At 35.9% G+C, this 13,884-nt stretch overlaps 3 protein-coding genes across 3 annotated transcripts; all 3 read right to left on the bottom strand.

The window, feature by feature from the left end:
- Nucleotides 1-128: 128 nt before the first annotated feature.
- Nucleotides 129-1,482, bottom strand: EV154DRAFT_527466 (uncharacterized protein). Its single transcript, XM_051603491.1, has 3 exons — nt 1,461-1,482; nt 1,030-1,391; nt 129-810 (listed from the first exon to the last, which is right to left on the bottom strand). The coding sequence occupies exons 2-3, from the start codon at nt 1,331-1,333 to the stop codon at nt 212-214; spliced, it is 903 nt and encodes a 300-aa protein (XP_051451923.1). The 5' UTR covers nt 1,334-1,391; nt 1,461-1,482; the 3' UTR covers nt 129-211.
- Nucleotides 1,483-1,546: 64 nt separating this feature from the next.
- Nucleotides 1,547-1,942, bottom strand: EV154DRAFT_569819 (uncharacterized protein; the record flags this gene model as incomplete). Its single annotated transcript, XM_051606161.1, has 1 exon — nt 1,547-1,942. One exon carries the CDS (start codon nt 1,940-1,942, stop codon nt 1,547-1,549), a length of 396 nt encoding a protein of 131 aa, XP_051451922.1.
- A 279-nt stretch (nt 1,943-2,221) lies between these two features.
- Nucleotides 2,222-4,131, bottom strand: EV154DRAFT_556071 (uncharacterized protein; the record flags this gene model as incomplete). The annotated part of the gene is made up of 4 exons (XM_051605329.1): nt 3,716-4,131; nt 3,610-3,659; nt 3,218-3,453; nt 2,222-3,151 (listed from the first exon to the last, which is right to left on the bottom strand). The coding sequence occupies exons 1-4, from the start codon at nt 3,913-3,915 to the stop codon at nt 2,222-2,224; spliced, it is 1,416 nt and encodes a 471-aa protein (XP_051451921.1). The 5' UTR covers nt 3,916-4,131.
- Nucleotides 4,132-13,884: the final 9,753 nt, after the last annotated feature.

Below are 13,884 nucleotides of genomic sequence, written 5' to 3'. Positions count from 1 at the left end.
TATTTTTTTATTTAATTTTATTTTATTTTCAATATTGAATACCCCTAATAAACAACTGTATCAAGGTTTTGTGCACCTTGAAAACTACTTTAGCGTCTTGTATGGGGGTCAGGATAGCGATTCGTGCAGCTAAGCATTTTTATTGGATAACAAAATGGAAGAGACTTTTACTTTTTTTTAAAAAAATGACATGTAAAAAAAAACAAAATGATTACTTTCTTTCATTTTCTAAAATTTTGAAATAACGATTAGTGTTATGCAGCCACCAGAAAGTACCGAACTTGCACTTGTTGCTAAGAGAATACTTGACAGTGTCAATCTCCGTTTCCTGAGACATGTTAAGCAATTCCACCATAGTCAGTTTATACTTCGGCAAGTCCAAGATTTCTTCAGTTTTCTTGGTGAGGAGATTACCACCTAAGTCAGCTTGATAGACGGAAATGAGGCTACTGTCATCGTGAATCCCGAAGGCTGGCCTGGGAACAAGTTCATACAACTCAACAATAGCCTGATCGCCGCGAAGTTTTACGACCTTTTCAAGCAGACGACGCGCCCCAAGAGAATCCAAGTCAACATCGAGAATAGCCATCATGTTCAAAGCAATTTTCTTTCGAGGAATATATTCAGTACTGCCGAATTCCCGATTAGCAGAATAGTACATGTCCTCACTGTACCTATCGAACAACGCTTTGACCAGACTACCACGAGTTTTCATACCGTTATCCCAAACAAGACCCATCGCAATACTTCTCAGCATTACCTCACGACCGTTAATAAGAGCCAAATCACGAGAAGGTTTTGTTTGTTGGTCTTCATGACAATTGCCCTAATGCGTTTGTTGAATTGCTCGTTCTTTTCAGTTGCGAGAAGCACAGGAGAAGCAAATGGAAGACAATCCTCTACCAAATGGACTATCAAATGAGTCTTTAAACGATTACATAATGGACCACCAGTTTTGGCGTATAGAATCGTTGCACCATTACATTGTTCACCAGAAAGACCATAGATCTCTTCAAACGTAAGTCTGACTGGGCACTGATGCAGTTGTCCTTGCTGTTGCTGGCTCTCCACGAGTACGTCGGTTACTGGGAAGAATGGTACGATCAAGGTTATCCAGAGCAATAACAGTATCATCAACGCATTGACGCAATAAATCGAGATAGGCAGAAACGTTGGTATGTATTTCACAGTTATAACACAATGAGTAAAGCTCACCAAGCTTGTCCAAAGTACTAATAACGTTATCCATTCGGTGGAATTGATCATTACGAAGGTTGAGGAAATCAATGTGATCACGAGCAACTCTGAGAACAATTGGGAGCATCTGAATCATAAGTTTGAAGTCTCTTCCAAGAAAGCTTTTATATCCTTTGAGATGCGTCGACAAATTGGTAAAAGCCTTAGACCGATACTATGCACACAAATAACTAATGCGATCAACCTGCTTCTTGTTGAAAAAGCAATCAGCCGCTTTGTTGAACGTGTATTTGATTAAACCGAGAAATAGGCCATGCAGAATTTCTACCGGTGTGTCCTTGCTAGGATCTCAAGAAGACAACGTCAAAATCCTTTTGCCAGCAGTTTCCTCGAAGCCGAGGTCCATCAAGTTTTCGACCATGATATAATCACCCTGTCTGTTACGAACACGTATCGAGGAATCCGTACTATCCGAGTCATCGTTTGGAACTGACATGTGTTCTTCGGCCGTGGTAATTCTATTAGGATCAAAAGCATCAGCATGTCGACACCAGAAGCATTTTCTACACGGATAAGTAGCTGTTGAAGCTTTCAAACAAGAAACCTCGGCAAGAGAAGGATTGTCAGCCTTGATAAACAAAAGAGGAGCAACAACAAAGACTTCTTCCTTGAAAATAGCATCAAACATCGGCAGACCAGTTTCCAGTTTCTTCAAATCGGGGACAAGGGAAGGCAACTGTTCCATAGCAGTATGACAATTTGATCCATATATAAAAAATTGATTCAAATAATGATTGGCAACCCTAAGAGGAACAGCGGCGGGATTCATCGATCACGAATAGAAACAATTCCATTTTGATATGGAATTACCACTGGTATCATCAGAGAAAAGGTTGTACGGAATTACTCTAACGACCTGGTAGTTTGGCGAATTGGGATTTATGCATTTTATACGTGATCTAATGGGCAGCGGAAGCTTGTACTTATTATCAGTATCAATCATGTCCTGGTAAGCGCAAATCAATCAAGTATTAGCAACAACATCTCTAGAACAATGATAATCGTCACCATTTATATGTTGTAAGCTGGTAAATGCATCGAAGGATTCATGTTCGGCACGAAACACATTATTGATGTCAAGGTCAGTTAAGGGATAGTTAAGAAGGATGTCGTATAAACAGCACATTTCAAGATTATTATCGGATTTAATTGGATACAAATCAACGTTCACAACTTTTGATATTTGGAATATCTTGGCCACTTTAAAATAATGGCGATCTTGAAGAGGAATATTGCTCTCAGACAGCAAAGAGACTTTATCCGATACCCAGAGTTGAAGATTTCGACCAGTAATTATCATGGGACGCTCAAACAATCTATCACAACTCCACTTTTCACCTTGATTGAGCTTGATTCGTTGTTTGGGTGTTCGATCAGGAAGATCTGACAGGAAACCAGACATACAGGGATTACCTACGAGAAGTCGCAAGTGTTCAGATACATCATTGAGAAACAAGTCAGGCTTTGATGCGACAACAACAGGATCAGCGGGTGTAGAAGCAGTTGTATTTGTTGTTGCAGCAGGATCAGTGGCAGAAGGAGAGGTAGAGGCAGGGGAAGAGGTAGAGGCAGGAGCAGGAGCAGAGGCGTCAGCTGCGGTAGCAGTAACAGATGTGCTAGTTGATGTGGCAGGTTCAGTAGGTTCGACAAGAAGTCCGCCGTTATCATCTTTCGCACAACGGGGAGCATGAGGAAAACAAGGTATACAACTTTTCTTGGATTTGTGAAATCTGGAAACGTTGTGGGGAGTGGGATAACCACAGAAATCATAAATAACATCAGAAGGATCCAAAGCTAGTTGAGCTCTGTACTTTTTGATTGCAATTTCAGCCATATATTTACCAAAATCAAGAACTGATTTGATTTGGACTTCTGAATACTTAAAGCTACCAGACTTGAAGAAAAGAAGGGCATGCATTATTTATTCATTTTTGAAAGAATATGCTGGATTGTCGTTGACATCACCACTCAAATCAAGATATTCATCATTACCATCATCTCCACCACCACCACCATCAATATCAGGGCCGTTGTTGACCTCGTTAACAGGAACGGGAGGTTTATTAGATTCGCTATTATCATCAGATTCCCCTCCGTTGTTAAAATCATTGTTGAAATGGTCAAAGGCATTACGACCATCGAATTCTTCTTCACCATCATCACGCCCATCATCAGCACCGTCACCATCATAATCATCTTATTGATTTTCATCAAATTTATTTGCTGGTTCAGACAACGGTTCGGCAGTGCGTTCAGGTTGGATTAGTCTAATGTATATTGATGTAAGTAATTTGAACATATTTAACAGCCTTAAATAACTTTACCTTTCAATGGACTTCATATCAGAACTACGAGATTCGCTTAGCGGGATAGTAGGTTGTTCGTCAAAAGTATTCCTAAAACTAATAATGATAAGTACAAACTGACTATTTTTAAATTGATGAAGACGCTCACTTACTGTTGTTGGATGTCATTGGTAGGTAGTGGTCCTTGATTGGACTGAATCGCCTCCAGAAGTTCTAAGTGGTGTCCTGATCTTTGATGCAATTTAAAAGAGTGTCGATTAATTGTACTGTATTTACAGAACACACACGTTTGCTCCTGAGGCGGTAAAGCAGGTTTTGCACGGAAATTATTTGTTCCAGGTGTTTTTTTCATAGTGTTTTAAAATTAATGTAAGTTGTTTATAATAAAATAAAGAATTTTGATAAAGTGCACTCTAGGGATTGTGTTTGGTTTATATATCGTTCAGATCAAAAAATGTGTTTAATGCTTAGCTTATGCGGACATAAGCTGTCAATTTGATTGGTGCAATAATTTACAAACGTCATTGCGGAACGATATTTTGTCACGCGACCCAACTTTCTTAGGTCGCTTTTCTTTCTCTTACGTATTTGTTTTTAACCGTGGCGTGTCTTCACAAACGCGTGATTATTGCTTGTAATATTATGATGGTTATGAACAATGGTATGTCATAGAACATCTGTCTTAACAATACTATCATAAGGCATTCTACTAATTCTTCTCTCACAATCAATTTAATCAAACTTAAACGCGAAAAAGGTAGCTATTTCAGGACTTATGCAATAATATAATCTTCTATCCCCTTGTACTTTCAGGATGTGTATCTATAAAGGTATACTTTATTCTGTACTGTGCTTCCCTGTAATAATATATCATTAACAAACACCTTTTTATTTTTTTAGAGTCTCTTTTCTTTTTGAAATACCGTAATTAATATCTTGGTGATTATTTTACATCCTAAAATAATACATAACGCGTTTCATTTGTCATAAGATATATCGCGTAAAGCTTCCTACAAGGTACTATAATTTTAATATTAATCATTATCCGTTTTACAAACCACATTATTCACTTTATAAATTAGCTCGTGATACTGCTTAAGCACGGATAAAATGTAAGTACAACATCTACCACAGACACTTGAATATCACATTAATACCTTTTTCCGTAGCTTCAGCTCAAACAGAATCAGTTTTGCGTGAGTTTTCTAGCTTGAATTCACTGTCTGCTATACGTGTCATACGTGGCCTGTCTGGGCTACGTGGTCTGCCCTGTCTGTCAAGGCTGAATAGCCTGCCTGGTTGGCCTGCGTAGCCCCGAGGGGCAAACAGGCGCTTTTTGCCGGTTTCTGATTTTGTGGGCCAATTTTTTATATAAATAAATTTCCCTTTTTAAGGCAATTTTAAAAAAAAAAACTATTTTCGTATTTTGTATTTGTATTTTATTGTTTTGTTTGTACAGCAAGGAAACGTAAACAAAACCTCAAAACCAAAAAGGAAACACTTTTCATATCTATTTTTACTTTTTTTTTTTGGGAAAAAAATGGTCTTGAAATTTTAAAGCTTACACTATTTTCATAAATTATTCGCACAGTATAAGAAAAAAATTGCTCATTTTTTTTTCAATTTCCGCACACATTTTTTTTATTTTTTGCTCACTTTCGAATTTAATTTTTGCTCACTTTCTGAAAAATTTTTTGCTCATTTTCAGATATTTTTTTTTGCTCAATGTGTGCGAAATATTTTAGAGGGGGTCTTTATTTAAATAGTTTTCGAATTTTGTTTCTGAATAACGGCAGAATCCCTTTAAATCGCTTTATAAAACATTCTGACATGCTTCGGCAATTCTATTGTTCAGTGTTTCGGCCTCTAGAAGCTTCTCCCGTTTTAATTTACTCTTAACAACGGACCAAAATTGTTCGATAGGGTTGAGCTCAGGAGAATATGGTGGAAGATAAACACAGCCATACCCACGACTTTCGATAAACTTTCTAATATTATCTGACGTATTGATAGGCGCATTATCCATGATAAGATAATGCCCTTTGAATTCCTCATGACGATCCATCACATCAATTGTACTGGCGATAAAATTAAAATAATGTCCGGTAACAGTCCCAGTGGTTTTCTGCATCTTACTACCACCAGCTGTTTTTCTTTTCTTTGAAACCGTTGAGTATGGCACTCTTATCTTGACATTGACAACGCCATATGGCGATATAGCACCCAAAATTGTTGTTGTCTTGGCTCTTGTTAGTGGTTGAATAACCTCAGCCCGAACTCCCTTTTTTGACCAAGCCATTGTTCTTTTCAAATTAATATGGAATGCAGACTCATCAATGAAAACGCAATTACTGCTGTAATCCATGTCTGTTTGGCTCCATCTAGTTACCCAATCAAACCTCTTTTCAATGTTAATAGACGAGTTTCTTTCTTTCGAATGGAAGTGTGCTTTCTTAAAAGACAAGGCACATTTATCTGTCATGAAATTATAAACGGTAGTTTTTGTTACTTTCAGGTCGCTGAACCGACTAGTAAGACTTTCCATAGCCTGATCCAACGTTGCCGAAGGGTGGTCGATAAATGTTTCTTCCAAATGCTTTTTGTGCTCTTCATTCAACAAAGCTGGTCTCCCAGCCTTTTTCTCAGGCTTAACTGGTTCTAATTCATCCAAAGGCTTTGCTGTTTCATAGATCTGATCCTGATCTTTTTTCAACCAGTCATAAGCAGTTCGTCGGGCAACACCGAGTTGCTTTGCTGCTTTTCCTGCAGTTAACCCTTCTTCATAAACGAGATGAAAAAAATGACCTTTAACATCGTCTGCATGCTTTTTATAATAAGCTGCTGGTCCAGTTGAAGCCGAAGAACGGTTTTTTGGCGCTTTAGGTGTTGGCTTTGGCTTTTCAGGTAGTTTGAAATCCATGTAATTATCAAAGTCAACGGTGTCAGCGAGAGGATAAGCATCGGCATCAACATCCATTTCAACGGGTTCATTGCCATGCTCATCCACAACATTACCCTGTCCATCTTCTTGATAAAATTTGAGGTCCATCTTACTTCAATGAATTTCTAAGAATGAGCAAAATTTATTATTGAAAGTGAGCAATTTGTTTTTAAAAAAGTGAGCAAAAAATAATTTGTGAAGTGGGCAAAAAATAAATAAAAAAGTGTGCGGAAATTGAAAAAAAGTGAGCAATTTTTTTACTCAAGTGTGCGAATAATTTATGAAAATAGTGTACACCTGGTTGTGTAAGGAAACAGTAATAAAAATTTTATTTTGTATTTTGGCATTTTTGTAGTGCATTTTGGACCGTTTATTTCTGGAGGCTTCACATTCCATGCCCACAAATTTGTCATTTTTAAGCGGTAGATTAATAATAAAAAAAATGACAACATTATTTTTGACAGAATTCAATTTAGGAAAAAAATATTGACAAAAAAACATTTTTAAAAAAAAAAACGGAGCTTGTCTATATTAGTACATCTCCTATTTAAGATCTCAATATATTTTGTTTCATGTCAGCAGCCTAAATCATACAAATCTGAGAATTCTGGTCCGTTATCCGTGAAGATCCAATAGGTTTGGGTACTCTGGTCCGTTATCCCTCAAAATCCGTTGGTTTCAGTGTACTCCGGTCCGTTATCCCTTAAAATCCGTTGACTTTAGGGTACTCCCGTCCGTTATCCCTCAAAATCCGTTGACTTCAGGGCACTCCGGTCCGTTATCCCCGAAAATCCGTTGAATTCAGGGTACTCCGGTCCGTTATCCCTACAGATCCGATACTTAAGGGTTTCCTGATTACATTAAACTAATGACCAAAATAGATTATAAGAAATTAGAACTGTTCCGAAATGGTTCAAGCATTCTAAACTAGTATGGGGATGATCTGAGTCAACTTCACATATAAGGTAAGTCGCAAATCATATCAGAACATACTTAAACGTGAGTTCAATTTCAAAAACGGATATACAGCGCCATCCAATTTATCGTAAGCGTTTGAAGTTTTCGTATTTTGTAATGACATCACATACTGATATCATAGGGACACTTTGCGATCATTTTTAATTTATTGTCTTTTGTTATTATTAAGTTATTGATCCGGTTAAAAGCTCGTCATAAAAAATGTATAAGTTATTATCTTTTATATAAGAAGTGAAACCATTTTTTCCATAACCCTTAATGAAACATTTTTGAGTCTACAGCATATTTCTTTAGTCCAATACTGCTTTAATGTCATCAGTTTTTTGGAAACTGGTCTAGTATTGGTGTATTTAGCAACCCCGGACAAAACTAGGATCGACAAATGTAAGAAACTATCCGACGTAAACACATGAGCTCTTTTAAATGGTTCTACTCTTGTCCCAAAGAACGGTGATACCTTTGGCTTATTTACGTTTTAGTGTTATACACTAGGTGCACTGCAATATTCTTGCCTCTGAAAGCCCAGCATTGCCGGACATAGCAACCCCGAATGAAAGTTAAAACTACGTAAAGTTATATCGAATGCCTTCGTGACTTGCTTATGGCATATTTTTGGGCAAAGCTGATTATTCGGTTTTATGACTTTTATGGGTCCGACGTTATATGAATAGAGTGTAATGTTAGACTCATCGTTTAGATATACGTTTACTAACGTGTAATAATCCAGTTTGAAGGATAATCGACACAAACATTTGTGAGCAACGACAATTTTTTCTATAGAGCGTTATAAGAATTAATAAATAAATTCCAGTTAATGAGCGTTCCATAGCCGCACGGTAACCTTTGGCGCGAAGGATGAGATTCTATCTCCCTGTATTAGGAGCGAAATATCAGCTTGACACCGGAATATTTGAGTGGATGACCCTATTTTGGGGATATTTATCAAATTGCGTAAAATAGTTCGCTTGTTTTGATTTCTCATTAATTTACAATTGGCGAATTGTCAAGAGCTGAAAGGCAGACAGGAAAGACAGAAGAATACTTGCTTCCGAAAACAGAGTTGTCCATCAAATGAAATTTAACATTTTTACGAAAATACGGCTAAAACTAGTACAAAAATGATATAATCAGTTTTGACCACATAACTAATACGTTCATGTTATAAATTACCAAGAATCAAGTGATGCAGTGTATAGAATATATTATAAGTAGGAGTCACTTGAAATTAACTTGCTACTTCCATATTTTTTTGGATGGAAAATGGGAAGACGTGCTTAAATACTAGCAAGTACGGAAGAAGTTATTACAAATATCACCAATTCGTATGGTAGATATTTTTTTGCTAACAACCAGTACTGATAAATAATTGGAATAGTTTTAGCATGATAAAAGAAATATCTCCACTGGATATGGGTTAAACAGCTACGGAATTGCCACCGTATTTACTTTAGAATTTTTTAAATACATACAAAATCCGACAATATAACCAAAAAATATTTTCTTCGACACTTGTAAAGGACTGACGCCATTTAAACAGTTTAGAAAAAACTTTCACGTTCATGGAGTAAATACGAAAACAAAATAACAAGTACCCGTCAACAGCAAAAAGATACTTTAGTAAAAGTATAATTCACATAAAAGTAAAAACATATTTCTCAGAAGTCCCAAACAATTTATAAAGACGTAGGGAATAGTTGTAATAAAATGCCAATAGCCTGGGCTTTCTAAGTAAATTGTTAAAAAAAGTCCCTACCATTAAGAAAGTAAGACACGACACTGTCAAATATAGAAGCCCTAAAATACTTGTGACAAATACGCTAAACGTTTGACGGACACAGTAATAAGCCTTTTTATAATAGTTCTAGCTTTATATAGAGTATCTATCCACCACACATTACGATCAGAAAACAATTATTGATCAGAAAACCACAGAAATTAGCAAAAATGTTGATGTTCCAGAAGACCTATTAATTATACCATATGCTTCAACAAGTAGTACAGTCCATCTATTTTATAATGAACAATTTTCGTTAAAACGGACATTTTCAGAACTTAGAAGTCCGATTTTTGAACTGTTGATTTTCATATATTTTGGCAGAAGAATCTAATTTATCACGGGAAAATGTTTACCCGGGGTTATCTGGTAGATTTTTATTAGTTTTTGCACTGTAAAACGCCTCCCGGACATCTTTGGGTCTCCCCACTGTAAATGGCAGATTTTGTTTTGCCATCTCTAAAACATTTTATGTGAAAAGAAAAAAATCGGGCTCTATTAATTTATGAAGAACTCTCTAATAAAGAACATAATAGAGCCGGATTTTCGATATATGTTAAATTCATCGAAGAGATAGCGTTTTCTTTTTTTTTTAGAAATCGGAGCAAAAAATTGTTCATTATAAAATAGATGCACTGTACTTGTAACAGTATTATAATTGACTAGCTCGTGTTGAAACAAAATATGAAAACCAAACAGTCATTGTTTATGAAGTAAGTCTAAAATTGATATATAAATAATTAAAAATCGCGTACAAATCTTTGATTAACGATATCAAGCGATAAGAGGCTTCCTGAGAAATATGCCGGCCAACATAAATTACTTTTTCTGAAAGCCCTGGAAATTCTGAACAAGAATATGCTAAAGAGAAAAAAATCGCAACGCAGGGTCGCGAGTAATTGGCTGTCAAAGTTTAAAATATGCTTGCTACGTGCACCTAAAAAAATCTTAAAGCCTAAGCCTGGGCCCTATTAAAAAAATAAAAAAAATAATAACAATAAAACAAACAGGTACTCGGGTGTCGAACATACACTCTCGTCGATGCATGCCGCTCGCTTTCCCTGTTTGGCCACGGAGGGCATGAAGATTCACTGTTCAAATACTTTATATTGTTGGTATGAATATAATATCGGCAGAAATTGACCAAAGGGTCTAAGGGCTTTTTTGGGAATAATTTGATAGTTCTTGATATTCTTTTATGGCGCTGATTTACCCGTAAAATGGTAGGGGTTGATGCTCTATTACTTGGTTTTCTGTCATAGTTAAGCTTATACGGTGGACCTCGGAGCTTAAAATATTTTTAATTTTAAACTGTCGGAGGTTCAATTTTTTGGTGTACTTTGTGTGTTTGCAAACAAGTTATTTAAAATTTTTGTGGTATTTGACAAAATATTACATAGAAAAGTAATGAGATAAAAGTATATTTTTATTAGGGGTAAAAGTAGACTAAAAGAACTCTGCTGCTATGAAATAATTGATCCTTTTTATATTGCACAACTCTCCTGAGTTTTAATGATGAGCCAACCTTTCTGGTTTTGGAATAGATCTATACTTAGTTTTCCGCCTTGAATTATATGGATACTACTCGTTAGAATTGTTTCCAAATAACGTTGTCACATATCAGTGGATCGGGAGCATGAGTATTCTAATAAATCTTTAGGATTACGAGATCTACCTCCAAATTTAGAATGGATTCCTACAATAACAAAAAAAAACAAATCAAAAAAAGAGACAACAGCAGGCACTTAGTGATACATATAAGGAATATCAGCAGCAGTTCCGTCAAAATGCAATTTAAAAAACCACATGCAAAAAATATCAGCGAGAATACAAACGTAAGCATCGCACCAGAGTGGAGAATGTAGAAGATTCTGATGAGCAACCCGACCCACAAATGGAGGATCAGTCTCAACCTATTATCGAAGAAGTAATTGTCGATCAAGAAAGGGTAGAAAGAGAAGATAACAAAGAAATGGAAAACAGATGGCTATGTGGAGGACGTAGTGTATGGCCACTTGATAATGGTGTGTACAGCAATCATACCAACATTACAATCACAAAACTGGAATTGCCAAACATTATTTTCGCGCAAATTACAAAACTTCGTTCAAAAATAATAAGATACCAACAATTGCATTGAGTAATGGTTTAAACTTTCTGGCGAAAGTACCTTGTATTTTGTAATTAACCAGATTAGAGTAGAGACTTGTGGCCCCAAGGCATGTCTTTCAGTCTATTAGACTCGCAATGGTGAATATGGACAGTTCAAGAGTAAGGGAGGAATTGTAAATGTACCTGTAAACGTAGATACTACCGTCAGTTGTTTACCTCGTAATTACGATGCATCCGGTGTAGTTCACTTGAGTCTTGCTAGAAAACTTATTTTTAAAAAAGATTATATCAGAGGAAATCTCAGCTCCCATAAGGTATGGAATGCTGCAAGGTATTTGCAAACTACTCCATTGTATACCGAATACGAAGTTCAATTAGCAGATCAAACCGAATGGGATTCAACGAATTTAGTTGTCGAAGAAAATGAAGATAATGATGAGGGAGATGAGCCAAATAAAAATATCGGGGAAAATAATGATATTGAGGATGAGCCTTTGAATCCTGGAGCAACAGACTCTATTTTATCAAGTGACAACGACTTTAATATTAGATTTGAACTTGGTGAAGGCAGAGTCCCATTATCAATTTTAAAAGATAAGGATAGCGATTTTTTGTCTTTTCTGAAAAATTTTTTTGGTACCAAGATAAAGGGGTTAAATTCCATTTCATATTTATCCGTGACAAGATCTATGGCCAGAAGATTCGATAGAATAGCAGGAGAAAGAGCAGATTATCTATTGTTTATGGACCGCAAGACCCAATTATTGAAAATGAGTTCTAACATTAACACAATTTTAACAAAGCGAAAGAGCACTGATAATGGTAACATGCCTTTTACAGCTAAGGATGTTGGTAACGCAGATAATGTAAACTTACTTTTGAGCAAAGACCAAGCATTCAAGACGTTATCTGGTGTGCGTTCTCCCTCCGAATATTGGAAAAACCAAAAAAAGAATTCAATGGCTATGATTCGACAATATGGTGTGCCAACTGTACTTGCAACTATTTCAGCGGCCGAAATTAAAAGGAACGAACTACTTTGCGTACTAAAAAAAATTGTTGACGACGACGTAATGACTGAGGAACAAGTACATTGTCTTTTGCCGAGAAAGCAGGATTATTAAAAAGTGATCTTGTTACAGGTGCTAGATACTTTGATCATAGATTTCGTGAGTTGAAGAAAACTTGGGCTGAAAAAGATGGTCCTTTTTTTGGGCATGGAATTTCAGAGTACTTTTTCAGGGTTGAATCCCAACATAGAGGTACGAATTTTATCTCTGTAAAAATTGAGAACTTAATTCATACATGTAAAATTGGATCACCTCATGTACACATGCTATTGTGGTTAAAAGGAACAACGGTATTAGAGGACAAAATATGGGAGTGTTGAGGATATCATAGATATAATAATAAAGTTAATTGTAACATCACATTAAGGATAAATAATAAATATAAAAGTTTATCATAGATCACACATTACCCCGCTTGTTCTCATCCTACCGTTGGAGTCTATACACAGGGAACATACCTGTGGCGAGTAAATATTTATTCTGCAAAAGCAATACAATCGAATGGGCCTGGACTGTAGAATATTAATAGATCCTGAATACAAATATTATTCTTGTCATTTGATGTTATAACTGTTGATCCCTCTGAAAAATATTTATATACTTAGTAAGGAAGGGCTAAATTTAAAGACATGTTAATTATTTACTACCACCAGATTATTACATCATGATCTAATAAGGCGCTTAAAATTCTCCCTAGAACTATCCGAGTTCTTTATATAAATATCCATAGTTTTTTCTCATAGACCATCAATAAACTTTTTAATATGTTTTTTGATTATAATTTTTGGTCCATAATAAAGTGGTATCCAAGTTCTAACAGTATCACTTTTGGTTTATATTTTATTTTATTCTCCATGCAAAACGGTGAGAACGAAACTGAAGCAGACGACATAAAAGCAAACATTTGCAGCTTTGTTGACAAAACTATGACTTGCAGTAAAAAATGGGATGGTAGTCCACATCATGATGCAGCTTCAAAAAACAATGCCGAAACTTGGAAAGACTTATTACGTACAAGACAGACGCATCGGCATACAAGCACATGTAGAAGAAAACGAAGCGGCAACAAAGTTGCATGTAGATTTAATACCCCTTTTCCACCTATCAGCTGCACAAAAATTATGGAACCGTTGGATTTAATGAAATGTTTAGCTGAAAATATAAAAGATTTTCAGGAATCGAACAAAGGAATTATGGATTATCTCGATACCGATTATAAAGAGCTGTCTGATTCCAATACGTCATTCGAAGAATTTCTGGATCTTGTTGATGATCGATTTTATAGCGATTATGTTCTTGTATTGAGAGTAAATTACAAAATGAACATGCTTTATATTAAAAGGGAGCCAAATGCTATCATAATAAATAATTACAGCCCAAAAATAATCAGTTTGTTCCGATCAAATATGGACATTCTATTAATTCTGGATCCTTACGCTTGCTGTG

Source organism: Mucor mucedo (assembly GCF_025094135.1).
Source record: "Mucor mucedo strain NRRL 3635 chromosome Unknown EV154scaffold_165, whole genome shotgun sequence".
Classification (NCBI taxonomy): Eukaryota; Fungi; Mucoromycota; class Mucoromycetes; order Mucorales; family Mucoraceae; genus Mucor; species Mucor mucedo.
This window is presented reverse-complemented; position numbering and strand designations above follow the sequence as displayed.

What these genes read in the sequence shown, in the direction of transcription:
- EV154DRAFT_527466 (XM_051603491.1), bottom strand. Translation starts at nt 1,333, where the DNA reads ATGATTCAGATGCTCCCAATTGTTCTCAGAGTTGCTCGTGATCACATT. An exon ending in GACAACTGCATCAGTGCCCA is followed by an intron (nt 811 to 1,029) that starts GTCAGACTTACG and finishes ATTGTCATGAAG; the next exon opens with ACCAACAAACAAAACCTTCT.